General features: G+C 42.4%; 1 protein-coding gene across 3 annotated transcripts; it reads right to left on the bottom strand.

Annotated features, from left to right (window-relative positions):
- Positions 1–1803: 1803 nt before the first annotated feature.
- Positions 1804–26862, bottom strand: NUDT4 (nudix hydrolase 4). 3 transcript variants are annotated; one of them, XM_023224360.2, is made up of 5 exons: positions 26324–26862; positions 10203–10313; positions 9419–9463; positions 5761–5848; positions 1804–5439 (listed from the first exon to the last, which is right to left on the bottom strand). In XM_023224360.2, the coding sequence occupies exons 1-5, from the start codon at positions 26420–26422 to the stop codon at positions 5237–5239; spliced, it is 546 nt and encodes a 181-aa protein (XP_023080128.1). In that variant the 5' UTR covers positions 26423–26862; the 3' UTR covers positions 1804–5236. The 3 variants fall into 3 exon arrangements, with proteins under 3 accessions (XP_023080128.1, XP_023080212.1, XP_023080284.1); XM_023224444.2 differs by having other exon boundaries at positions 5761–5845; XM_023224516.2 differs by lacking the exon at positions 9419–9463 and having other exon boundaries at positions 5761–5845.
- Between the last annotated feature and the right edge of the window lie 918 nt (positions 26863–27780).

The following is a 27780-nucleotide window of genomic DNA, read 5'->3' as shown; positions in this document are numbered from 1 at the left end:
CTTTGCTGCTGAGCATTTTATTTTCATGGCTTTCCACTCTGGTGCCTTGTCTTGGTATGTAAGTCTTTGTCCACATTCCTGTAGATAAGTTGAATTCCTAGTATATTTACTTGGTCAATAGACATGTTTCTTAAGGTTGATAAATGATGATGGCCAAATGAAAGTATTTTACTAACTTAAGGAATGAATTTGAGTAAAAGCCAAGAAACGCAGAAAAATTTACTTTCATTGTCTGATACTGATTAGTATCAGGAGAGTGGCAGTCTACATACTGGGAGATGTTTGTCAAATGTTACAAAAATGTATTAATAATCAGGTATCATAATTTGTTGAAATCATATCAAGGTGGAAGAATTAAAGAATAGTTCCCTGGCTAAAAGACATTGAACCTTTTGAGTGTTTAGGTCTTTGCTATAATGTCTTGCTAAAATAGGCCTTAATGGCCCTCTCATCTTACTGCTCGAATTTAGCCAGTGGCACCAGTCAGGAAGGTGTTAAAGTAGCACCAGAGAGAGATTACTTTTCATCCTGACTTTTGTCCTACAGCTCCATAAAATGTTACGCATTTCGTGGAAGAAATCACATCTACAAATAAAACTGTATTGCTTTTGAAGATGATACAAGCCTACATATAAAAAGCTGTAAAACCTTGAAAAATACTAAAGGATGTAAGGCCGGGCGCGGTGGCTCAAGCCTGTAATCCCAGCACTTTGGGAGGCTGAGGCGGGCGGATCACAAGGTCAGGAGATCGAGACCATCCTGGCTAACACGGTGAAACCCCGTCTCTACTAAATACAAAAAACTAGCCGGGCGAGGTGGCGGGTGCCTGCAGTCCCAGCTACTCCGGAGGCTGAGGCAGGAGAATGACGTGAACCCGGGAGGCGGAGCTTGCATGAGCTGAGATCTGGCCACTGCACTCCAGCCTGGGCAACAGAGCGATGTCGCCCGTCTCAAAAAATATATATATATATAAAGGACGTAAAAACACCAAGAGAAGCCGGGCATGGTGGCTCATGCCCATAATCCCAGCAGTTTGGGAGGCTGAGGCAGGCGGATCACAAGGTCAGGAGTTTGAGACCATCCTGGCCAGCAAGGTGAAACGCCGTCTCTACTAAAAATACAAAAAAATTAGCCCGGCGTGGTGGCAAGCACCTGTAATCCCAGCTACTAGGGAGGCTGAGGCAGGAGAATCGCTTGAACCCGGGAGGTGGAGGTTGCAGTGAGCCGAGACTGTGCCACAGCCTGGGCGACAGTGCGAGACTGTCTCAAAAAACCAAAACAAAACAAAACCACACCAAGGTAAATCACTTATCTCTACCCCACTAGAATATAAACTCTTTGAGATCAGAAACTTGTTTTTTGCTCTTATCACAAATACTAGGCATAAAGATGCTTGTTATCGAACAGCAAATGCTTTAAAAGACCTGTAGGCCAGATGAGGTGGCTCATGTCAATTATCCTAGCACTTTTGAGAGGGCTGAGGCTGGAGGACTGCTTAAGCCTGGGAGTTTGAGACCAGCCTGGGCAACACAGCCAGACCCCATCTCTACCAAAAAAAGTAAAGAGTCCTGTAGAGAATTATTATCCTCCAAAGTGAAGACAACATTGCAAAGGGCCAAGTTTCTCATCCCCTCCAACTATTAAAACCCTAATAAAAAATAAATGACACTTGAACAAGACTTTTACATGAAGATTCTACAGTTGGTCTTGGATAGCAGTTTTAAGAAATGTAATGCCGGTGGGGATAGGGAGTGCCTTAGCCACTTATGCTTTTAAATGGAACTGCAATAATAAAAGTGATAGTAGTGCAAAAAGTATCTGTAATGTATTAGAATTCTAGAGTGAATCAAGCTCATATTCATTAAAATAATGACACAACTCCATGGGGGTGGGGAGAACAGCAATAAAGCAACCACATACTCTACTATTAGACTGGCAACATTAAGATGGAGAATATCCATCAGGAGAATACTGATTATCTTAGTGGTAAGCAGTTCCTTTTAACCCAGTAATTCCACTAGTAAGGATCATACAAATGTACCACTAGGAAGAGAGAATGTATATGATCATCAATGGGAGAACAGTAAAGGTGTTACTGTGGAATTCCCGACCGGCTTCCACTTGGAGGGGGAATACTTGACCACAGTTTAAACAACCCATGGTGAGCATATAATGCACTATGCCCTGAAAGGTATACATTTCCACTGGGTGTTTATACATTTCAAAGTTAAAAGCATGCACCTTACCCAAAGTTTCAGAAAGCTGGTTTGCAAATCTGAGTTCATGTGTGTGTGTTTTGTTTTGTTTTGTTTTGTTTTCAAAAAGCCATGATCATTTTTTCCATTTTTATTTGATGTTTCCAAATATAAAAAAGTCAAGATTCTTACACCAATTATCTCAAATGAGACCATGCAAAGCAATTCAGTGTGTACAACAATCATTTTTCCCCTTCAGTTCTGCTGCTTTATACAACAGTGTGATTGACAGAAAATTGGATGACATGTGCTTGGTTGGAAAATGTCATCCATTTACAAAATAACAACATCATGCAGGACAGTTCCTACTTTGTCTGCAAGTCAATTCACAAAAAACTACTTATTTTCTGTTTTTTATTTGGGAGGCACATGGAACTGAAAAATTTAACTGCCCAATTTTATTCAACTCCCCCATCAAAAAGAAATCACAAATGACAGTCCCAACGCTGCAAAGGTTGGAGGGTTGAGATAGTAGACACTATTTGTTATACTCAGTAGAGTTAACTATATATAACAGAAATAAATCTCCCTAGGGCCTTTCCTCTAATTTTGCTAGACTGGGTTCCAGGAGAATCGTGAAGAACCCCCTCATGTAAAATTTGAAGTGTGAAAACTGTATTGTTGCATTATGCAGATTTTTGCTAGTTGCATAGACTAAATAGACAGTTGGTTTACTAAATGGCACTGAAAATCCTTAGCGAGTGTCACTATTCAGTCCAAATGTTTCTGACCAAAGAAAATTATACAACAATATTTATAGGCTAACTTTAAAGAGATGGTTGACATTAATACTGTACATATTTTACATGTCAAATACATAGTCCAAGAGTTTATAAAACAAGTTCATGCATTATTACCTTATTACCTCTAAGAATATCATGTACAAGATAGGCACTCCCCTACCCCCCAGTACTTATGACAGCATTTCAGGTGGAAGCAGTCTTATATACAAAAACAATCCAGTTTCTCTGCTATATTAAGTATATAATTTAAGGAAATTTCAGAGATTACTGACCAAAAAAATCTTTGAAGATAGAAAGCGTCAATTTGTGGGATTTAAAATGTTTCCTTTATAAAAGAACACCCAGAATATGTAACCTCTGTACAAAGAAAAAATATAAAAATTCTGGATGATCATGTTTGATCACACTACATACTTTAGAATGAAATGCTGCTGGTTAAAAGTTTTTCTGCTTTACTCATTCCTTTGACAGCATTAATTTGTGAACATTTATATTTAGTTCAGCTGTATTTATGGCACGAGATCTCATTTTCAAAATGGCACTAATTTTCCTTAAGTGTAACAGCACTCTATTTTTAGCAGTAATTTTATTTTTAAAGGTTAATTTATAGAACAAATGTTTTAACTATACTTTCTTCTACTCTATACTCCCCAGTTACAATATTTACAAAGGGCTGAAGTCTATATAAAAAAAGATCTTTGGCTGGGTGCGGTGGCTCATGCCTGCAATCCCAGCACTTTGGGAGGTCAAAGTGGGCGGATCACGAGGTTAGGAGTTTGAGACCAGCCTGACCAACATGAAGAAACCCCATCTCTACTAAAAATACAAAATTAGCTGGGCCTAGTGGGAGGTGCCTGTAATTCCAGCTACTCGAGAGGCTGAGGCAGGAGAATCGCTTGAACCCGGGAGGGAGAGGTTGCAGTGAGTCGAGATCATGCCATTGCACTCTAGCCTGGGCAACAAAGGGAGTCTCAAAAAAAAAAAAAAAATCTTTTACTTTCCCCCATCCCTCATTTTAGTCAAACTTCTCCCACCTCATTTCTGCCCTGGTTGGGGAAGTGCAAGAGTTTCAGATAAGGTATCTACTATGTGTTTTAGATGGGATTCTGGATTTTAAATGAGTATAAAGTAAAAGATTTAATTCTTAGTTCAGGTATGTTCCAGTGCCTCGAAAGTTAGTTATGTGACAAACAGTACCTGTTGACAACCTAGAAAAGATGAGACATTCTAAGGGGCCCTAACAATCTTCAGTCTCCAACAGCTGAACAGGAAGGCCATTTCACTCAACTGTGATGCAGTCATCACTGACTGGCATTTAGAGTTAGATTTTAAGACTCCACTCCTGTGGGGGGCCACTAGATTAAATAACTGAATACATTTTAAGAGCAATGTACACTGAGGGAAAGACGGTTCTAAGGTATTATGCGTAGAAAGAGTATCGATAATGGGAACTGGCAACTGAGCATGCTGAACCAAATTCCATGAATACAGTTTTCATGTCTTTACTACATGCATTTTGCTAATATTTCCCTAAAATATTCACCAACTCTATAGAGTTATACTTTGTGTTAAGGTACTATTGAGTTATAAGGGAAATAGGCATATCAGTCAGGTAGCTAGTGACATAATACCAGTTGTGAAAATTCAGACAAATGAGTCAACAAATCCCCAAAAATGGCATAAGCCCCGTGACAAAATAAGTTAGTGGCTCATACAGAAATAGCCCAAATCTGGAAATTTTGAATTAAAATTGTAATCCTGTAAAACAAGTTTTGGGGTGCATGGATTTCTTTAATACCAATAATATTTTTCATTGCCACCACAGATGGATTTGCTGAATATGCTAATGCTGCGAATGAGAAAACAATTTTGGGGGAAGTATACTCACAAGTAATCTGATGACAAAATAAATCACAGACTGATGTCAAATGGACAAAAAATTGAAAATATGCTGTGAGAAATAGATAACCAAAATATAATATAGGCGTTTGCGGGGTGTGGCACAGTTAAGGCATCTAAACAAAAATTCCACATGGCTTTGGCTTATTAAAATATTTTACACTATTTTTTTTTTTTAAAAAAAGATTTGAAAGCATCTGAAAAACATGCAAATTGTTTGAAAACCTTGCGTGGCAAATTCAGACAGTTTGCAAGCGTCATTCAGATGTTTGATGAGGAAAACAAAGAAGCCTCTCCCCATGAGACTGCACATGGTGGGAGAGGCCTACCCAGTTCTCTCTATCTTATACTAGATGGCAACCCAGAGGTCTGTGCAGCAGTTACAAACAAGGCATTATTATCTGGAAGGGAAGGGACCGTAGAATTTCCGTTGGCTGGGGAACAACCCAGCTTTAGCTTTTCCAGATACTCTGCATGTACAGGTTTATGACACTGGAGAACTTTGATAGCATCTTCTACTTTGAACCACTCTCTCTTCCTTCCTAGAGAAAAGAATGACATTGGTTACAAGACAGTCTATTTTAAAAAGTAAACCATGTAAGTAATGTCCACTTACTCCCTGACAAATGACTGGGACAACAACATGTTGGGGAAGAACTAAGATGAATGTGCATCTCTACATTTCAGTTACCTTCCCTGCTCTAAATGAAGTGACCAGAAATAATCTAAGATGGAAACTGGACACAGAAATATAGCATCTGACTTAAGAGTATTCAGATAACAAAAGGGAACTTACTTATATTAACAGAATCTTCCCAACCTTCTGTTAGAATAGAGTATTCAGATATCAAAAGGGAACTTACCAATATTAACAGAATCTTCCCAATCTTCTAATATTTCAGTGACTGTTAGAACATAAACATATGTTCTATGCTTTCGGTCTTGGTTCTGCTTGAATATAAAAAGCAAATGCATTTTAATCTACAGGAGCTAGCCACTGACACATTTTCCAAGGGAAAAAATTAGTCTGCCTTACTGCTGATTAGTATAGCATATTTCCCAGCACAAACAAATATATTCAGTTGTACAGTCCAGCACGAAAGTGATTTTATATAAGACAAAACATTTAAAAGTTAAAAAGATAGAAGACTAGAACTAGAGCGTCATCACTACTGGTGGTGAAATTGGCTCTCCATACTACTATTTTTGTAGAAGTCTGAAGATGTTGCCCAGGCTGCTCCACTCCTGCCCTCAAGGGAACCTCCTGCTTTGGCCTTCCCAAAAACTGAGCTTACAGGTATGAGGACCCAGCCTCCAGTACTAAACTTTTAACACTGATTTCTGAATATCTGATGTTATTTTCTTTTTTTTTGTTTTGAGATAGGGAGTCTCACTCTGTTGCCCAGGCTGGAGTGCAGTGGCGCGATCTCAGCTCACCATAATCTCTGCCTCCTGGGTTCAAGTGATTCTCCTGCCTTAGCCTCCTGAGTAGCTGGGATTACAGGTGTGCACCACCACGCCTGGCTAATTTTTGTATTTTTAGTAGAGATGGGGTTTCACCATGTTGGTAAGGCTGGTTCTCAGACCCTGACCTCATGATCTGCCCGCCTTGGCCTGCCAAAGTGCTGGGATTACAGGTGTGAGCCACTGTGCCCAGCCGATCTGATGTTATTTTCATAAAGAAAATCTTAAGAATTGAATGGAATCTTATTAAAATAATAGACCTGCATACCCATAGTTTTTATCCTATCCCCTCTTCCCTGGGGCTAATCATGACAACCTTTCAATGCCATGGGAAACTGCTTCCTTTAGGACCTTTGTAAGAGCAAACAGCACCAGTTCCTTTAAGCACTTCTCCTATAGGCCTGTCAAGGTACACATAAACAACAGTCCATGGCCTGGCGCAGTCGCTCACGTCTGTAATCCCAGTACTTTGGGAGGTCAAGGCGGGCGGATCACTTGAGGTCAGGAGGTCGAGCCCAGCCTGTCCAACATGGTGAAACCCCGTCTCTACTAAAAAAAACAAAAATATTAGCTGGGCGTGGTGGCGCATGCCTGTAATCCCAGCTACTCGGGAGGCTGAAGTGGAAGGATCTCTTGAGCCCAGAAAGCGGACGTGGCAATGAGCCCAGATCATGCCACTGCACTCCAGCCTGGATGACAGAATGATACCCCATCTCAAAAAAAAAAAAAACCATAAATAAATAAAACAGGCACCCACTTGTTTCTAGGTTAAAAATTAAACAAGTTGGCCTTCCTTCATCCTGATTAAAGTTAGCCTTCTTTGCCATAGTCCACAACTTTAGATACTTGTCCTGATTTTGGCCACAAACAACCTGAATAATCTACTCAAAACAGTGGGTTTTTATAGTTGGGAAGGATTATATTTTTATATCTGAGAAGGAATAAAAACAATAAATTAGAGGCAAATGTCACTTAACACATCATGATTTTTAAGCATCAGTTGTTTTATTTCTATGTCTGACAAATGAATACATTTATTATGCTACATTCACAAATTCATTAAAATCACTGGGATGAATGGGCAGGGCAATCCAATTTTCCCTTATACTTTCTAAGGGGAAAGGTATTTTTTGATTGACATGTCCTGGTAAACAGTATTTGTAAAGCACTTAATACTGTTACCTTCCCATATTATTTAAGCTTTATTTATTTATTTTATTTCTTTTTTTTTTTTTGAGACGGAGTCTCGCTCTGTCGCCCAGGCTGGAGTGCAGTGGCTGGATCTCAGCTCACTGCAAGCTCCGCCTCCCGGGTTCACGCTATTCTCCTGCCTCAGCCTCCTGAGTAGCTGGGACTACAGGCGCCCGCCACCGCGCCTGGCTAATTTTTTGTATTTTTAGTAGAGATGGGGTTTCACTGTTGTCTCCATCTCCTGACTTTGTGATCCGCCCGCCTCGGCCTCCCAAAGTGCTGGGATTACAGGCGTGAGCCACCGCGCCCAGCCTTTAAGCTTTATTTATAATGTGAGATGTTTTCTTCAAAAACCTTGTCAGCTTACTGACAAATGTGTTATTTGTAAAAACCTCAATATGTTTTTCAATTTAACCAGGAGATGGTGCTATTTAACTGGATGAAGCAACTGCTGAATTCTGGAAAAGACTGAATTCTACCTGAATGACTTTCCTCTTTCTCTTTTTTTTTTTTTTTTTGAGACGGAGTCTCACTCTGCAACTTCCACCTCCCAGGTTCAAGCAATTCTTCTGCCTCAGCCTCCCAAGTAGCTGGGACTACAGGCACACATCACCACGCCCGCCTAATTTTTGTATTTATTTAGTAGAGACAGGGTTTCACCATATTAGCCAAGCTGGTCTTGAATTCCTGACCTCGTGATCTGCCTGCCTTGGCCTCCCCAAAGTGCTGGGATTACAGGCAGGAGCCACCACACCCGGTCAACTTTACTCTTAATAATTACTGTATTCTGGTAAAAGTCATCAATTCTACCAAGTGCTATAGAATCGGAATTTTTTTCTGATTTCCTAAGGCTTAAAAATAAAATGTATATGGTTCATAGTACTATAAAGACTTAACTAAGCTATAAATAGTACTCTGAAAAAAAGGAAAGTGACCATGTTCCTGGTATACTATGTATCTAGGTCTGAATCTTGGATGAAAATACATCTGGACCTCCTTTTTCCCTGGCTTCCAAAGAGCGCCGATCACATTCAAATTCCCTCCCTGAAAATTCTATTCTGCCCTCAGTAATAAGAGAATATATGAAAGAGAATTCTGTTCTTTTAGCATCTGTTCTATGTACCTGAGATTTATATTTTCATACAATCCTTTACGTCACTATGTATATCATACAATATTATTTGCTAAGGGCAATGGGGACATTTCCAGATAAATACATGAGACCTAAGCCTTTAGGTCATACTAAAAATATTGTACCTCCTAAAATATCTATACCCTAAATAGTCTACAGTGGATTAAGAGAAACATTTCAGTATCAGCTCCACTGTATTGTCAAACAGAAGTAATCACTACATAATAATGCTGTATAAAAGTCATGTCAGCTGGGTGCCGTGGCTCACGCCTGTAATCCCAGCACTTTGGGAGGCCGAGGCAAGCGGATCATGAGGTCAAGAGATGGAGACCATCCTGGCCAACATGATGAAACCCCGTCTCTACTAAAAATACAAAACTTAGCTGGGCGTGGTGGCGCGTGCCTGTAGTCCCAGCTACTCAGGAGGCTGAGACAGAAGAATCACTTGAATCCGGGAGGCAGAGGTTGCAGTGACCCAAGATTGTGCCACTGCACTCCAGCCTGGCAACAGAGTGAGACTGTGTCTTAAAGAAAATAAAAAATATAAGTAAATAAACAAACGTGATGGCATATGAAAAAGTGGCTTTTACTTCCCTCCCTCCCTAATCCTGGACTGATGCCTACTGCTAGTCTGACAGAAATGTCTGGTTCAGGCTGCTGCCACATTATTTGGTTGGTTAGGAAGAAATCATTAATTCTATTATCAGCAAAGTGAAGATTACTTTTTAACTCACCTCAAATATGCCCAGCAGTCTGCCTAGTTTTCCTTTGACTCCAGCCTATTAAAAAAAGATAAAATATAAAATGTTTACCTTTTTATAACAAAATACAACTTATACTCAGCTATTAAATCTAAATACAATACCTCTCCCCATACCAACTCACTATCTTCCTGCTTCTGTGAAGTTTTTATTGTCATTTACTTCATGAGTAGCAAGGACTGATCAAAAATTAGTATTTCTGGCTGGGTACTATGGCTCATGCCTGTAATCCCAGCACTTTGGGAGGCCGAGGTGGAAGGATCACTTGAGGTCAGGAGTTTGAGACCAGCCTGGCCAACATGGTGAAACCCTGACCCTACTAAAAATACAAAAATTAAGGCCAGGTGTAGTGGCTCATGCCTATAATCCCCAGCACTTTCGGAGGCTGGGGCGGGTGGATCACCTGAGGTCAGGAGTTCGAGACCAGTCTGGCCAACATGGTGAAACCCTGTCTCTACTAAAAATACAAAAATTAGCTAGACACGGTGGCACGTGCCTGTAATCGCAGCTACACGGGAGGCTGGAGAATCACTTGAACTTGGGAGGCAGAGGTGACAGTGAGCCAAGATCGTGCCACTGAACCCCAGCCTAGCAACAGAGCAAGACTCCATCTCAAAAAAAAAAAAAAAAATTAAAATTAAAGTTGCGTCAGGCAACAAAAAGCACTGCTGCACCCATTTCCTTGTCTTAGTGTTATGTAGCAAAGGGCCTTGTTTTTAAAACTCCGAAACAGAATTTGTGTGAAAGAACATCTCACCTCCTCATAAACTTCCCTCACGGCTGCACCGCCAGGTTCCTCCTCGGGTTCCATTCCTCCTCCTGGGACAATCCACTGGTCTGGGTACCGGCTGCTACTCACCAGCAGCACCTGTAAGGTGAACCGCAGCTGTATACTTCTAGCCTGAGAAACACTTCATATATAAACAACATTCTCAAACCTCTGCAAGGTTGTAACTCTACTCTAGATTAATCCATTTTAAAATTGAATTAAAATTATTAGGGGTACGCATTATACCACAAAAATGCAATTAACAATCTTTGTTAAACACCATCTCTCTGAAATCAGAATTAACATTAACATGGTCACACTACCAAATCACTTGTATCTAATAAAATAAACTACCAGATTCAATTAGTAAAACTCTTGAATTATTGGATACTAACAAAGGATAAAAACAGAAACTTGGCTTATTAGCCAGAGTTGTATGCACTGAGATCTATGGTCACATAAGTTTCTTTAGTTATGGAATATTCCAAATTTAAGGACATAACCATAGGTAGGTTTCCTTGTTTCCTCACCTAGAAAATAAGAATACTAAGAAGAAAACAGATTTAGGAGAAAGAAATGGGGAAATGCACCTAAAGTCGATTCTTGATACACAGTGCTTGTTACTGTTATGATTAGGTGGCAAGAAGCATCCTTCCTATTTTAAACCGGCATACAAGGGCCAAAGTCACTTCATTCTGCTAACAGGCAGCTATCATTTATGATCTAGAACAGGACTGGCAATCTGCAGTTCACCACCTGTTTTTGTACAGTCTGCGAGCCAAAAGTATTTTTACATTTTAAAATTATGTGAGGCCGGGCGCGGTGGCTCAAGCCTGTAATCCCAGCACTTTGGGAGGCCGAGACGGGCGGATCACGAGGTCAGGAGATCGAGACTATCCTGGCTAACACGGTGAAACCCCGTCTCTACTAAAAAATACAAAAAACTAGCTGGGCGAGGTGGCGGGCGCCTGTAGTCCCAGCTACTCGGGAGGCTGAGGCAGGAGAATGGCGTAAACCCGTGAGGCGGAGCTTGCAGTGAGCTGAGATCCGGCCACTGCACTCCAGCCTGGGCGACAGAGCGAGACTCCGTCTCAAAAAAAATAAATAAATAAAATAAAATAAAATTATGTGAAATTCAAATTTCAGTGTCCACAGATGGAATTATTAGAATCGAGTCACACTTACTCATTTTTACATGTTGTCTATGGTTGTTTTAGTGATGAAACAGCAGAGTCAAAGTAGTTGTTACAGAGACTGTGTGGCCCTCAAAGCTTAAAATGTTTATCTGGCGCTTAATTTGGAAAAGTCTATGGACCCCTTACCAAGAATAGTATTAAGACTGAAATGTGGCTGGGCATGGTGGCTCACACCTATAATCCCAGCACTTTGGGAGGCCGAGGTGGGTGATCACCTGAGTTTAGGACTTCGAGACCAACCTCGCCAACATGGTGAAACCCCATCTCTATTAAAAATACAAAAATTAGCTGGCGTGGTGGTGCCTGCCTGTAATCTCAGCTACTTGGGAGACTGATGCATGAGAATCACTTGAACCTGGGAGGCGGAGGTTGCAGTGAGCCGACATTGCACCACTGCACAACCAGCCTAGGCTGGTTGGAGAGTGAGACTCCATCTCAAAAAAAAAAAAAAGACTGAAATGTACAAACTGTTACAAAAATACCCTATTATCTTAGACAAGTATCCTAGAGTTTAACTATTTAACAGGTAATGGGGGTATTACATACCTATCTTTTAAATGAATACTTGGCCGGGCGCGGTGGCTCAATGCCTGTAATCCTAGTACTTTGGGAGGCTGAGGTGGGCAGATAACCTGAGGTCAGGAGTTCAAGACCAGCCTGGCCAACATGTTGAAACCCCATCTCTGCTAAAAATACAAACAATTAGCCAGGCGTGGTGGCAGGCACCTGTAATCCCACCTACTTAGGAGGCCGTGGCAGGAGAATCACTTGAACCTGGGAGGCGGAGGTTGCAGTGAGCCAAGATTGTGCCACTACACTCCAGCCTGGGCAACAGAGCTAGATTCTGTCTCAAAAAAAAAAAAAAAAAAAAGAATATTTGTGGGCTAGCTTATGTTGAACTTCACTAAAGTTAAAAATCAACTCGAGGTGAGTGTGGTGGCTCACGCCTATAATCCCAGCACTTCACACCTATAATCCCAGCACTTTGGGAGGCTGAAGTGGGCAGATATCTGAGGTCAGGGGTTCAAGACCAGCCTGGACAACATGGTGAAACCCCATCTCTACTAAAAATACACAAATTAGCTGGGTGTGGTAGCACATTCCTGTAGTCCCAGCTACTCAGGAGGCTGAGGCACAAGAATTGCTTGAATTCAGGAAGCAAAGGTTGCAGTGAGCTGAGATTGTGCCACTGCACTTCAGCCAGGGCAACAGAGTGAGACTCTGTCTCAAAAAAATAAAAAATAAAAATCAATAAACCAATTTGAACAAAAGTGTCGACAAAATTATCTTAGTATACTGCCTTCAAGTAAATTTAAACAGTTCTTCCTGGAAAACACATAGGGTTTATCATGAAGTTTCATTCCCAGTGTAGATAGAGAGGATGATGACAGACAGGGTCTCACTCAGACATCCAGGTTGGAGTACAGTGGCACAATCCCTGCTGACTGCAGCCTTCACTTCCCGGGCTCAAGTGATCTTCTCACTCCAGCTTCCCAAGCAGTTGGGAATACAGGCACCCACCACCAGGCCTGTCTTAATTTTGTACTTTTTTTTTTTTAATGGAGTCTCGCCCTGTCATCCAGGCTGGAGTGCAGTGGCATGGTCTTGGCTCACAGCAACCTCTGCCTCCTGGGTTCAAGTGATTCTCCCATCTCAGCCTCCAAAGTAGGTGGGATTACAGGCACCTGCCACCACAACCAGCTAAATTTTTGTATTTTGAGTAGAGACAGGGTTTCGCCATGTTGGCCAGACTGATCTCAAACTCCTGACCTCAAGTGATCTGCCTGCCTTGGCCTCCCAAAGTGTTGGGATTACAGGTGTAAGCCACCCTGCCCAGTCTGATTTTTGTATTATTTTATAGAGGTGGGGTCTTGTCATGTTGCCTAGATAGGTCTCGAAACCCTGGGCTCAAGTGATCTTTCCACCTTGGCCTCCCAACTGGGATTACAGGCAAGAGCCGTTAACGATTTTTTTTTTTTTTTAATGCATGCCAGCACCTCTATCTGCCCTGCTCCCTCCCTGCTGCCAGGAGCTGCTGGCCTTTAAGAGTTCACAGCCAGCACAGAAGACCTCTCCTATTTGACTAAGTTACCAGGAACTCAACTTTTCCAAACTGGCAAGTTTCAAGCTGACAATTAGCAACTCCCACCTTTCTCTCAAGCCCCCAAAATGCTGAGTTAAAAGAGAATATCTATTCAGGCATAGAACCCCCTCATTAGAAAAGCAGCATTCCAGGCCGGGCATGGTGGCTCACACCTGTAATCCCATCCTAGCACTTTGGGAGGCCAAGGTGGGCGGATTTCTTGAACTAAGGAGTCTGAGAACAGCCTGGGCAACATGGCAAAATCCCCTCTACAAAAAATACAGAAATTAGCCATGCATGGTAACATGTGCCCGTAATCCCAACTACTCAGGAGGCTGTGGTGGAAAGGATCACTTGAGCCCAGGAGGCCGAGACTACAGTAAGCTGTGATCATGCCACTGTACTCCAGCCTGGGCGATGGAATGAGACTGTCTCAATTTAAAAAAAAAAAAAAAAAAAGGGCGGGGGGGAGCTATTACATTATCATTTTATACCCAGATGAGACTTTATAGAAAATCAGAAAAAGAAAATTAAAAATCCAAAAGTGCATGCAAGGGTCTCTAAGTTCAAATTCCACTTTAAACAGAGAAACTACAAATCAGATTTCAAAACCTTCATATTTTATTCAAAATTGGAGGCTTACAGAGGATCTATGGCAACCAAAGGCACTGGCCATCTATCAAGACTGGCAAGTGAGTGTAAGTTTTGAAGTTAAATAAAAATGTTAAGGGTTTGTCTCACATCATGGGAAAGTAAATAGCAACTACTGGTCCGGAATGCAGAGTTACAGGCCTCTTGTTCTGGTCACTAGGTATGAGTTAAGGATAAACTGGTTTCTACTGCCTAAACGAAATTCTTGTTATACAATTCTATGCTAAGCAACTTCCTGGATTACCTTAATAATGGGACATAATGCAGGTGACTAGCCACCTGAAAAGTACATCATCACTTAGTAAATAGGGAGTTTCGAAATCATCCATATTCAAAATGTTGCAGTCCTGAATAAATGAAATGCAAAGTCTCATGTATCTAGGTCAATGACCATGATGTTTCCAGTTATCCAAGACAGAGAGCTAAACTACAGGAGATTAATAATGGTGAATTAGTATAAGCTGTGTCTGCTTTTCTGAAGAAACATTTTATGCTTCAGATTTTTTTTTTTTTTTTTTTTTTGAGACGCAGTCTCACTCTGTCGCCCAGGCTTGAGTGTAGCGGCATGATCTCGGCTCACTACAACCTCCGCCTCCTCGGTTCAAGCAATTCTCTGCCTCAGCCTCCTGAGTAGCTGGGATTACAGGCTCCCGCCACCACGCCCAGCTACTTTTTGTACTTTTATAGTAGAGATGGGGTTTCACCATCTTGGCCAGGCTGGTCTTCAACTCCTGACCTCGTGATCCACCTGCCTCGGCCTCCCAAAGTGCTGGGATTACAGGTGTGAGCCACCGCGCCCGGCCTATGCTTCAGATTTAAAACCAAACCTGCATCTACATGACATCAGCATGACTAAACTTTTCTTCCAAAAGTCAGTAACATGGAACCCTTATGTGTCAATATTTCTCTTTCATAAATTACTTTTTAGACAGTCTCATGAAAATAGTATATAAATTTGATAAGTGATTTAGCATAATCTAATAATTTATGGTGTAAGAATCCCTTGATATTCCAAAAAGAAAATATTTGATCAAACCATTAACTTCAACTGTTTCTTTTCTTTTTATTTTTTTAAGACAGTTTCGCTCTTGTTGCCCAGACTGGAGTGCAATGATGCAATCTTGGCTCACTGCAACCTCCACCTCCCTGGTTCAAGCGATTCTCCTGCCTCAGCCTCCCAAGTAGCTGGGATTATAGGCACCTACCACTATGCCTGGTTAATATTTGTATTTTTAGTAGAGGTAGAGTTTCACCATGTTGGCCAGGCTGGTCTTGAACTGCCAGCCTCAAATGATCTTCCTGCCTTGGCCTCCCAAAGTGCTGGGATTGCAGGTGTGAGCCACCACACCCAGCCAAATGTATCTTTCAAAAATAAATAAATAAATAAGCCAGTAAATTTGAATGAGTAATTATCTCATTTAAAGGTTCTCATTTAAAGGTTGCTCACTGCAACTTTTGCCTCCTGGGTTCAATTATCTATGGTCCAGAAATGATTCACATTGAACTACTAGCTTAAGGCAGATTTGCTAATATCCAACTTTTGGTGATGGCAGTTTTGAAATTCAGTAATAAGCACTTGTCTACTCATCTAAATTGACAAACCTGCAGACAGAATTGGGCTCCTCTGGGCCCTTGATCTGCCAATTAATTCCAGTCTGTCCCAAACTCTACTTTTGAGCTTTTCATGCTTGTGAGGCTCTAAAGCTAACACAGTCACCACCAGCATCATATGGTTAAATTTAAGGTTAAATAAAATTTAAAATTCAATTCCTTAGTGCAGTCATATTTCAAGTGCTCGTCTCAAGGGTCACATATTGGACATCTACAGCCAATTAACTGTTAGTTATTTATCCACTTTTAATTTTAATGCAAAACCTTACCACTTTAAAATGTTTTTCAAAAGAAAATCAGAATCATGAAAATGGGCTAGCAGGAAAGAAGCATCATGCACATGGCATCCAAACTAAATCTATTCACTTTCATCTTTACAATCTTCAACCGCTAGAAAGACAGAGAACAGACTGACTCCTGTCAAAAAGTATTCCGCCCAAGTTCTCCACCTTAAAGAGAAGCACTATGGAGAAAGAAGTTGCTGATTTTGCTCCTTATCTACTAATTGTGTGATACTGAACAGGAATCGTATGTGATGAAAAGATACTGAATATACATCTTTCCCTCAAAGAGCTTATATTCTTGGAGGTACGGTTGGAGTAAAGTCACAAAGAATGCTCAGTATTTTGTCTAAAAACTGCAAGAACACATCCATCTATATAAATCTATATCACGATAAATTGTGGACAAACGATTTAGCCTAATCTAGTAACTTATCATCCAAGAGTCCCTGGACATCCCAGGAAGAATAAACTTGGTCAAACCAATAACTTCAAATATATCTTTCCATAAAATGATCACTTTAAATGGGTACTTAATATCTGAGACACAGAAATGACTGGTCATCTAAACAACTAGCTTATGAAAAGAGGTCTTACACAGATGTGATGGTGACAGATTTGAAAGTCTGTCTGTTTCATTAAGTACTTGCCTACTCATCTTGAATAGTTCATTTGGGTGTTCAAATGAGGGCCAAGGTCACATTTGGGGTGGGGGAAGGTGGGGAGAAGGCAGTGACTAAGAGTGAGCAAGAACCGAGGGATACACTCCAGGTAAGAGAATAGACTGGCGTATGTCTGCCAGGGTGGAAAAATATGAATAGCATTAGTAGAGAGAAGGACAATTAAAACAGTCCCCTACCTGCCCCCTACCCCAATAATAATGAACAGGTTTTTAACTTAAGGCCAATTAGTGTGATAGCAAGGCCATCCTGTGATTATCTGGGATCTGTCATGCACTTGGAAGCAGTCCCCAGCACTAGATCTAGACCAATACAGATGAAAAAAGGTTGGTATCACACTGGAGCATGTTTATATTTTAATTAGGCAGACAACAGAGGACACTAACAACTGTTTTTAGGCAGGTGGTTGTGATTAAGATGAAAACATAACTCAGTGTTTCCCTAAGAACTCCCACACCTGCTCTTTTGTCCAGTGATATATGACCATTTCTCTTTTCAGAAAAACATTTCACCAAGTTAAAAAGCCTGGGATTATAAAAGAGAAACTGGGAGTGGTGGTGAGGAGTTGCACTGTAGTGGTGCACTGTCACTCCAGAACTATCAAGAACTCAAGAATTACAGCTTTTCTGTTGAAGTCACTTGGAATCTGTTGAAGATGAAATCATCAATGTAGATTTTTCTGGACTACATTTTTATAGAACTACTAAAGTAATTCATCTTGAAAAACCAGTTTTGTAAAGAGCATGCAAATAAAACAGTCCAGCCAGGTGCAGTGGCTCATGCCTGTAATCCCAGCACTTTGGGAGGCCGAGGCAGGAGGATCACTTGAGGTCAGGAGTTCAAGACCAGCCTGGCCAACATGGTGAAACGTCATCTCTACTAAAAATATAAAAAGTAGCTGGGCATGGTGGTGCATGCCTGTAATCCCAGCTACTCGGGAGGCTGAGGCAGGAGAATCGCTTGAATCCAGGAGGCACTTTGCAGTGAGCTGAGATAGCGCAACTGCATTCCAACCTGGGCAACACAGCAAGACTCTGTCTCAAAAATAATAATAAAAAAAAAAAATCAGAGTCCATTCAGTATTGTTTTCCAGAGGCCAAAATTAGTAAGAAAGTATACTTTCCTTATGAAAGATTTAGCTATGTTCTTTCAGTTAAGAGTTCTCCAACCCAGACAAAAGATTTGACGTATCTGTTAATGCAAACGTTAAGTGTTCCACAACATTTTTTTTTTGAGAATGATGAAAATATCTACTAGAGTCAATAATGGAAATTTTGTTTTTTACATAAATTTTGGAGATATGAGTTCTGAGCAGTGTTTTTACTAGTCATACATTCACATTTTTCAGCTTCACTATACCTTTTCTACTATAACTGTGGGAAAACTCAACTAGTAATAGTTTTTGTTTGTTTGAGACAGGGTCTCACTCTGTCACCCAGGTTGGAGTGCAATGGTGCTATCTCAGCTCACTGCAACCTTTCCCTCCTGGGTTCAAGCAATTCTCATGCGTCAGCCTCCTGAGTAGCTGGGATTACAAGCCTCCTGACTAGCTAGGATTACAGCTATGCACTACTATGCTCGGCTCATTTTTTTTGTATTTTTAGTGGAGACTGGGTTTCATCATGTTGACCAGGCTGCTTTTGAACTCCTGACCTCAAATGATCCACCCACCTCGGCCTCCAAAGTGCTGAGATTACAGGTGTGAGCCACTGCGCCCAGCCTGAACTATTAATATCTTTTACAGGCCAGACACAATGGCTCACACCTGTAATCCCAGTGCTTTGGGACGCTAAGGCAGGCAGACTGAGTCCAGGAGTTCAAGACCAGCTTAGACAACATAGGAAGACCCTGTCTCTACAAAAAAAATCAATAAATTAGCCAGGCATGGTGGATGTACCTGTAGTCCAAGCTACTTGGGGGGCTGAGGTGGGAGAATCACCTGAACCTGGGAAGTTGAGGCTGCAGTGAGCCATGACTATGCCACTATACTCCAGCCTGGGTAACAGAAGTGAGATTCTGTCTCAAAGAGAAAAAAGAAAATTTTATATACACACACACACACACACACACACACACGTTTTTTTAAAAAGATTTACAAATATATATATATAATCTACACATGCAGAAATCTAAAATCAAATTTCAGCACAATTTATCGTAAAGGCTTTTTTTGGTTTGTTTTGAGGGCGCCATTTACTGAATCACAGCAACATAACCATATAACCATAATGGTTGCTTTTCTTGCAATAATATTGATTTCAAATAATGGGCAGCTGCTCCTAAGCCCCTCCTACAAAAGTGGAAGAATCTCAATCTCTAGAACCCTATCACAACGCATTATTCTGCAATACGCCCTCTAAATGCACACAACAGCCATCTATACATTTCTATGATACCCTCAAATTTACTAGTATAGTTAGCATGCTAATTAATGCTCTAAAGATGGGTTATAAAAGCTTATTCTACAAAGACACACCAACAGTTGACAGAGCCACACATGGTCATTCATAGGTTTGAAATTGCTTTCTCTGAGTAGATTAGATTTTCTGTATCCATCAGGATGCCAGTCTGTTACATTAGCAATGACAGAGATGAAGGAAGATGCATTCAGCCTTCCAGATAAATCAGAGCTGAGACCATAGGAAAGATTTATGAAAAGGAGACTACTCATTCTACCAGGCTGCAGAGCCAGACTTGGAGCACACTCAGACCCCAAAGCCAACGCTATTAGTGTGGTGAGAAGTGAAGACATCTCTTCCTACTCTATTCAATCTATCTTCACATAAGCATTCTTCCTACTACACTACTAAATCTTACTCCCTCTTTCCATGTATTAGACAATTACTAGAATAAAACACCACTCACCTGGCACTGTTGAAGAGTTATTTAGTCTTTTCCTAGATACCTAAGGTTTTAAGCATTTGGAGAGAAGCATTTATCACTTTAAGAATAGTGTAGTGGCCGGCCATGATAGCTCATGCCTGTAATCCCAGCACTTTGGGAGGCTGAGGTGGCTAGACCATTTGAGGTCAAGAGTAAGAGACTAGCTTGGCCAACACGGTGGGACCCCGTCTCAACTAAAAATACAAAAATTAGCCAGGCGTGTTGGCATGCACCTGTAATCCCAGTTACTTGGAAGGCTGAGGCAGGAGAATGGCTTGAACCTGGGAGGCAGAGGTTGCAGTGAGTTGAGGTCGCGCCACTGCACTCCAGCTTGGGCGACAGAGTGAGACTCTTAAAAAAAAAAAAAAAAGTCTGTGAATTATAGAATGATCTATTGCAAGCCCGCTCAACCCGTGGCCCGTGGACTGCATGCAGCCCAGGATGGCTTTGAATGCAGCCAAACACAAATTTATAAACTTTCTTAAAATATTATGAAATATTTTTGCAATTATTACTTTTTCAGCTCACCAGCTATCATTAATGTTAGTGTGTTTTATGTATGGCCCAAGACAATTCTTCCAATGAGGCCCAGTGAAGCTAAAAGATTGGGCATCCCAGGCCAGGCGTGGTGGCTCATGCCTGTAATCCCAGCATTTTGGGAGGCTGTGGGCAGATCACGAAGTCAGGAGATCGAGACCATCCTGGCCAACATAGTGAATTCCCATTTGTGTTTCAGCTTTTACCCTTAAAGCTGCAATTGTCATGGCTTGGCTCATAGTCTCTACTAAAAATACAAAAAATTAGCTGGGCGTGGTGGCATACGCCTGTAGTCTCAGCTACTCAGGAGGCTGAGGCAGGAGAATCACTTGAATCCAGGAGGCAGAGGTTGCAGTGAGCCGAGATTGCACCACTGTACTCCAGCCTGGTGACGTGGTGACAGAGCGAGACTCCAAAAACAAAACAAAACAAAAAAAAAAAAAGATTGGGCACCCCGATCTATTGTATAGAATCTATACCCCTTTATCAACTGACGGGTCCTCCTGGCTGAGGATATATAAGAGAGTGCTGTTCAAGGGCTATGTAATGCAGTTATGCCTTCAGAGGCTGTAGGTCCCTGGGCCCCGAATTCCCATTTGTGTTTCACCTTTTACCCTTAACGCTGCAATTGTCGTGGCTTGGCTCTAGGAACTCCAACCACTATATAGATACCACGTTCTGTTCCCGGGAAGGGGAGGGGAGGAGCCATCCAGAGAACCTCAAGTGATCCCTAAGAATGAAGAGGTTTATTTTGAAAACTGTAGCTATTTAGAAACCGTTTGTTGTTGTTATTTTTGAGATGGAGTCTCGCTCTGTCACCCAGACTGGAGTGCAGTGGTGCAATCTCAGCTCACTGCAACCTCCACCTCCTAGATTCAAGGGATTCTCCTGCCCCAGCCTCCAGAGTAGCCAGGACTACAGGCGCACACCACCATGCCCAGCTAATTTTTGTATTTTTAGTAGAGATGAGGTTTTGCCATGTTGCCCAGGCTGGTCTTGAACCCCTGACCTCAGGTGATCCACCCAGCTTGGTCTCCCAAAGGGCTGGGATTACAGGTGTGAGCCACTGCACCTGGCCTACTTATAAACTGTTTTGAGGTTGCTGTTCTTTCTTCCCAAATTATCATGAATCAGGATATCATGAATGGTTAAAACTACATGTTAACCTACTTCTACTATACTTAACCAAAATTAGGCCAGCAGTGTTATTAGGAACACCCACTATGCACATAGACATTTTACAAGAACATAGGTTATGAAAATGGTTTGATACATGCTAAACAGCTACCTACTATTATTAAGAAAATTAGTACCTATTTTTGGACTACAGAGGCACAGTAGACCAGAAATAACAGTTCTTTCTTCTAAACTATGTTTAGCTCTAAGTTATATGGGATTGGTAGATAAGTATTATCAATAATGTGGTAAGTCAGGTTGACCATGGCATTTTTACCTAGCAGGTCAATGTTTTAAAGTGACGTAAGCTTTTTTCAATTAGAGAAAGTCTTAAGTTGTACAAAGACCCTAAGAAAAAAAATAATGATCCAATGCAATTTCGACATTAATGCCTGGTTTTATGACAGGAAACCTTCTGGGAGAGCCGGAGGCTCTGCATCAAGAGGTTGGTGACACTTCTCTGTGTTTAAAAAAGGCTTCCAGGCCGGACACGGTAGCTCACGCCTGTAATCCCAGCACTTTGGGAGGCCAAGGTGGGTGGATCACATACAAGGTCAGAACAAGGCCATCCTGGCTAACGCAGTGAAATCTCGTCTCTACTAAAAATACAAAAAATTAGCTGGGCATGGTGGCATGCGCCTGTAGTCCCAGCTACTCGGGAGGCTGAGGCAGAATGGTGTGAACCCAGAAGGCAGAGCTTGTAGTGAGCCAAGACAATGCCACTCCACTCCAGCCTGGACAACAGAGCGCGACTCCGTCTCAAAAAAACAAACAAATAAATAAATAAATAAATAAAAAGGCTACCTTTGGATAGTACTTATTTTTGATGAAAGTGTTCTCCATTTGAAACAAATACTTCAAGAACTTAACTCTGAAGAACTATAAGCCCCAGAGTATATGTGTAAAAAGGGTGGACTAACTGTTGATTCTAAGTATAAAAATGCTAGTGGAGATTTAACTCTAGTAATATTTTGTATTAGTATTGTTGTTCATCAGAGCTCTGGTTTTAGGTTTTCAGACTCAACCTTTCCCACCAAAGCTTTACTGCATGATTTTGTACAACTCAAGATTTTTCAGTAATATATATTCAGCATTATAGCAGACCATCAATAGAAGACAGCCCCTGGCTCATAGAGCTTAAAAGCTAATTAGGGCAGCAAGTTCTATGGAAGAGTAGTGGTTAGTTTTCTTTCTTTTTTTTTTTTTTTTTTTGGAGACAGAGCAATTTTTTAATTTTTTTGGAGACAGGGTCTTGCTCTGTTGCCCAGGCTAGAGTGCAACAGCATGATCTTGGCTCACTGCAACCTCCGCCTCCCAGGTTCAAGCGATTCTCATGCTTCAGCCTCCTGAGTAGCTGGGATTACAAGCACATTCCACCATGCCTGGCTACTTTTTGTATTTTCTATTTTTACTAGAGACAGGGTTTCGCCATATTGGCCAGGCTGGTCTCGAACACTTGACTTCAGGTGATCCGCCCGCCTGGCCTGTAGTGATTAGTCCTTAAGACTGATTTGTTAATGCCTCTCTTGAAAGTATGTCTGGATTCTACCCAGGATCAAGTCATTCTACTTCTCCCCTTAGCAGTCCAAACCTATTTTGCTGCCAGATCACTCTCAAGCTTGAATACATCTAATATCTAAATGTTCTTTGTTCAAAACTAATAAGAGTTCCTTTCTTGTGTAGCAATTTCTCAACCTTACATTTGAAGTGTTGCATATTTCAACTATTACTTATCCTATGCCATCCCTAAGCTACAGCCAAATCTACCACAGCCCCAAGTCTTGTTCTATTTGAGATGCCTGGTCCCTCCTCCTTTCCCAGTCATCCACATCCAACTCCAAATGACTCACATTGGATCTTAACCCCAGAATACCCGACCACACTTTTCCCTTACTTTATTTCCCTTTCCATTGATCACTTGTCCAAACTTCCCCTATATAACGTTTCTTAGGAGCTAAGATCTCATCTCTTCATCCCCTTTTAAACTATCATATATACAAATACATTCAACAGAATCCATTTCTGATTACCCATCTGTAAAAGCACTGTCATCTTTCACTGTACAAGCACAGTACGCAGCTACTCTACAGGGCAATTAGTTGTGGGCCTGTCTAGAAGTCCAGCTGCCAAAACTGAGGGTGCTTCCCCACAGAAATAACTAGCTGGGGAGGTAGGTCAAATAAACAAAACATTTAGAAACAAAGGACCAGAGCTCAAAAGGATCTGCCAGCTTCTGTGACCTTGGGATAGGTTACTTCTGCTACCTAATTTCTTCCTAAACAAATACTAATACGTATTTACCCTACAGAGCAGAAGATAAGGTGGAAAATATTTAATATATAAAACCACCTTAAAAGAATAACTCTGCTCTTAGAACAACCTTCTTTCCTAGAACAATCTTTTCTAAAGTAGAAACTTACTGAGAACTTCAGTACAGGAACAGCCAGATGGGAGCGCCACATAGCTTTTTTGGGGTCAAATTGCAATTACTCTTTTACTTCCATTTGTATAAACATTTCATCCTCAAACAAAACATATATTTAAATCTCCCAACCAGGATCTAGGTGTTTTTCATCCAGTAGAGGGAAACAGTTGTCACCTATTAACTAGAGAGGTGGGTTCAAGCTGGTTTTCTAGACTGTCCTGGGAAGTCTGGCAATGCAATTTCAACAGAGTGAAGCCAAATTCATAGAGAAACAATAGGATCTCCAGGAAAGCTGACAGAGTTTATTCTGTAATCATCATGTAATAGATAGAGCCTCAACCATGCACAACCACAGAAATGAAAATTCTGAAGAGCTAAACCAGATGTTAAAGTTGGCTGTGCATTTCACTTAAGGAGAATTCTAGAGTCTTCCCTCAGATCATATCCTCTAATAAGATGACTCACTCACTTCGATTCTCAACCTACAGGTTATCTGATTTACAAAGTTTTACACAATGGATGTCTCTAATATATTCTCCAAAACTTGCTCCCTACTTCACCTTACCTAATGACACTGGTCTCTTGACTCAACTAGAGGCTATGAATTTAGTATTTATTACAGTAGAAATAACATCCAAGCATAAAAATAACCATTTATTTTTATTGCTAAAGTGACTCCTAAAGCTTCTATCAGACTTTGCTTTACCATAAGCGCAATATAGATCATCATTTCAATTTCCATCACTCATATTTTCCCCCAGAGTCTAGTATTTTTACAAAGCCTGAATTCCAAGTTCACATTGCGGCAATACTTCAGTCGCCACTTTCAGAAAGGCTTCCAAACTTAGCCTCACAAAAATCTCAGTCATTCAACAAACAGAGCCCACCATCAGGAGTAAGGACTGGACCTTGAATCCTGACTCTACCACTTCCTAATTGTGTCATTTGGGAAAGTACTTATGCTCTGCAACTGTCTTCTCACCTATAAAATGGGAATAACTTCACTACCTCCCAGTGTTAAAAGGATTAAATGTATAACAAGTTTTCTTCTGGCAGTGCCTGGCACATGGTAAGCACGCAATTAGGAATATAATTATACGATATTGAGGAAACCAGACAAGATCCTTGACCTATCTTGATCCCTTTTGGCTATCATTTCTTTTATATTTAAAGTTTACTACTTTGCCTCAACGTGGCCCCTTTCCGCTAAGGCTTTATCTTTTTTACAGAACACTTAATGCTTGTTGACTTGTTCATTTGGTAAAAGTTAATAACCTTTCCCTTTGCAGTTTCTAGCCCTCCTAAGCAGACCCATCTCAAAGGCTGGGACCGTATTTCTCTGGACACTCGTTTGGGATTCAGGTCTAACACGTAAAGGCTATGAGTGAGCACAGAGCAACCCATCTAAAGGGCTTGGTTTCTTTTCAAAAAAAAAGAAGGCAAAACAAGGGTTTGAAGGGCAAATTTCAAGAACTTTTTGTTAACATAACAAGAACTAAGCCACTGAGTGTATTCTAAGTCATACTCATCACAACTACAGGGACTAGCAGAAAGGAAGCCATTAAATTCCCATCTCCAGCCTTAGCCTCGTATTTTATACACGGTTGGTTATGAAAGCAGAACTCAGAGTGTTAATTTTTTTTTACCTGTGTAATTTATCTTAAGAGTGGCAATACCAAAAGGCTACTATTGCCCTAAGCATACTTCAACAGTGAGCCATTTTAAATAAATACGACTGAATTAAGTAAAAATCGCTCTCCAGGGAAGCCCCAAGGGTCTCATTCTCAGCCCAATGCAGATGGTAAATTACACAAGGACTGCTCTTAGAACGAGAAAGGCTGCTCCTTTCCAGATGTCAAGTCAGAGAGCAAAGAACCCTTTACACATAAGCTGAGAGCTGTAGATTACTGTCTGAAAATGGCAGCTTTGCCCATTTCTAGTCCATCGTCTCCCTTTTGCCATTATTCCACATTTTTCACTAACCATCTTTCTGCAGTCAGAAAACTTTAAGAAGGGAAGGCCTTTTTAAAAATGAGGCATAATTATGCCAACAGCTAGCGGGTTCATGCACCCACAAGAATTGCCAAGACTAGACTGAGGGGTCCTCAATTCCAAGCACGAGGACTGTCTGTTACTCCACAAACATGCTTAGATCGAATCCAAGACCGCAAATGGCTGTAACATGGAAGGAAAATATGTAAAAGAGGCACAAGGGCTCTGCTGCAACACTCACGCCATTTCCACCCTCCTCTCGCTGAGCACTCGAGGTTTATCCGGCTTTCAACTCAATTCGCACATTAAGATGGTGACTCCCGCTAGGCGAGACTCATACGGCCCGGGACCTTCCCGGGGACCAGGCGCCTTCTCGAGTGCCCAGATGGAGAAAGTGGGGCTGGGCGAGCCCCCTTTGTCTCCTCTATCAGCCCCGAGAAAGGAAGGAAGGAGGGAGGGAGGAAAGAAGGGAGGGAGGAAGGGGGCTAATCCCTCCCAGCCCCTCAGCCTGCGCCCGGGCGGGGAGGGAGGGGAAGTACCCGGGCCCCAGACCCCGGCGCCCCGGAGAGTAGCGTGCGCCGCTGGGCGCCCTACCTCGTCCTCCTGCTCGCTCCGGAAGCACAGGCACGCCGCCCGCTTCTTGAAGCCCTCGCGGTCGTAGGTCCGCGTCTGGTTGGGCTTGAACTTCATCATAGAGGCGGGCTCCTGCTGCTGCTGCTGCTGCTGCTCCGGCCGCCGCCGCGGGGGCCCGGCCGCCGCCACCCCGCCGGGGAGTGGGGGCGAGGGCGAGTCGGGCGCAGGGGCGCCGGTAGCGCTGGTCAGTGCGGGAGGTGCGGCGAGGCCGGTCAGTCCCGGGGCCGGCGGCCGCTCCGACGCGGGCGGGACGGGACGCTAGCTCGGGTCACTGGAGCCCGGGTGCCGAGATGAAGGCTCCGCCTCTGCCCGGGTGTCCGCCGCTCTCCATGGAGCCCGACTCCCGCTCGCCTCCGCTCCCTCCGGCCGCAGCCGCCAGGGGAAAGGCGGCTCGAGGCGCGCGCCACGCGGAGACAGTTGCGCGAAGACCCGCTCCCACTGAGCAACAGCGCGGTGGCGACCGCGCGCCGCCCCCTCCGCTGCAGTTTAAGTAAGGCCCACACGCGCCCCGCCTCCCCCGCGTGCCACTGCGCCTGCGTGCAGAGACCGTTGCAATGGGGCGGGTGGGTGGGGCGGGGGAATAGGGGCGAGTGGGTGGGGCGGGGGAATAGGGGCGGGGCCTCGGCCGCCCGGTGGGCGGGGCCGCGCGCGCTCCGGGGCTCGAATTCGGCTAGGCCCTGGGACTGGCGCTGGAGTCCAGCGTGGGATGACCGTGCCCCGGAAACATGCCAGTGAATGGAAAGAAGCCAAGGTCCCCTCCCTCTCTGCTTATACCCTCAACTTTGCCAATGAGGACCCTAAATACCAGCTCCACTACAGGGGTTGTAACTACATACACCCTCACCAAAGTTGCAGCCTGGCCAGGAAATGCCAGGGGACTTTGCGACGATTGCAGACTCCGCGGTGACTGTGTAGATACGTCCAGAATTCGCCAGTGTAGCGCGGGGAGAGGCGAGAGTGAAGGCCTAGAAAGGTTAAGACGTTGTTTTTTTTTTCTTTGATTTCACAAATGAGGAGCAGGCAAATTTCCTTTTTTTTTTTTTTTTTTGTATTTGTATTTTTAATACTTGGTTGGGGATGGCTTGTATTTTTTAAAGAGTCAACTCTAGCTTAAACATTTCTTTGAAGCTATCGATAACATCCCCCACTTTGTGCCACCTTCCGGAAAGTATTAATACTGGCAATAGCTAATAGTTGCGAAATGGTTTTCATGTGGATCTCTTGCTAAGTAACAGTACAGCTGGAGTGGGGCCACAGCAGTAAAATATAATGGGATTTCTGCTATCTGGGAGCTTACAGTCCCTTGGGGGCGTGGAACAAACAACCTCTACACTTCAGAGTGTTAGAAGGGCTAAGATAGGAGCCAGGAGGCCTGGTCTTAAGGTAACTCAAGAGAAACCCAAACTCAGGCCATCCTG

This window comes from Piliocolobus tephrosceles, chromosome 10 (assembly GCF_002776525.5).
Source record: "Piliocolobus tephrosceles isolate RC106 chromosome 10, ASM277652v3, whole genome shotgun sequence".
NCBI classification, from domain to species: Eukaryota; Metazoa; Chordata; class Mammalia; order Primates; family Cercopithecidae; genus Piliocolobus; species Piliocolobus tephrosceles.
Note: the sequence above shows the minus strand (reverse complement) of the source record. Positions and strands in the feature narration are given on the sequence as shown.

What these genes read in the sequence shown, in the direction of transcription:
- NUDT4 (XM_023224360.2), bottom strand. Translation starts at nt 26,422, where the DNA reads ATGATGAAGTTCAAGCCCAACCAGACGCGGACCTACGACCGCGAGGGC. An exon ending in TGAGGGAAGTTTATGAGGAG is followed by an intron (nt 9,464 to 10,202) that starts GTGAGATGTTCT and finishes TTTTTTTAATAG; the next exon opens with GCTGGAGTCAAAGGAAAACT. An exon ending in GACTGCTGGGCATATTTGAG is followed by an intron (nt 5,849 to 9,418) that starts GTGAGTTAAAAA and finishes TTTATATTCAAG; the next exon opens with CAGAACCAAGACCGAAAGCA.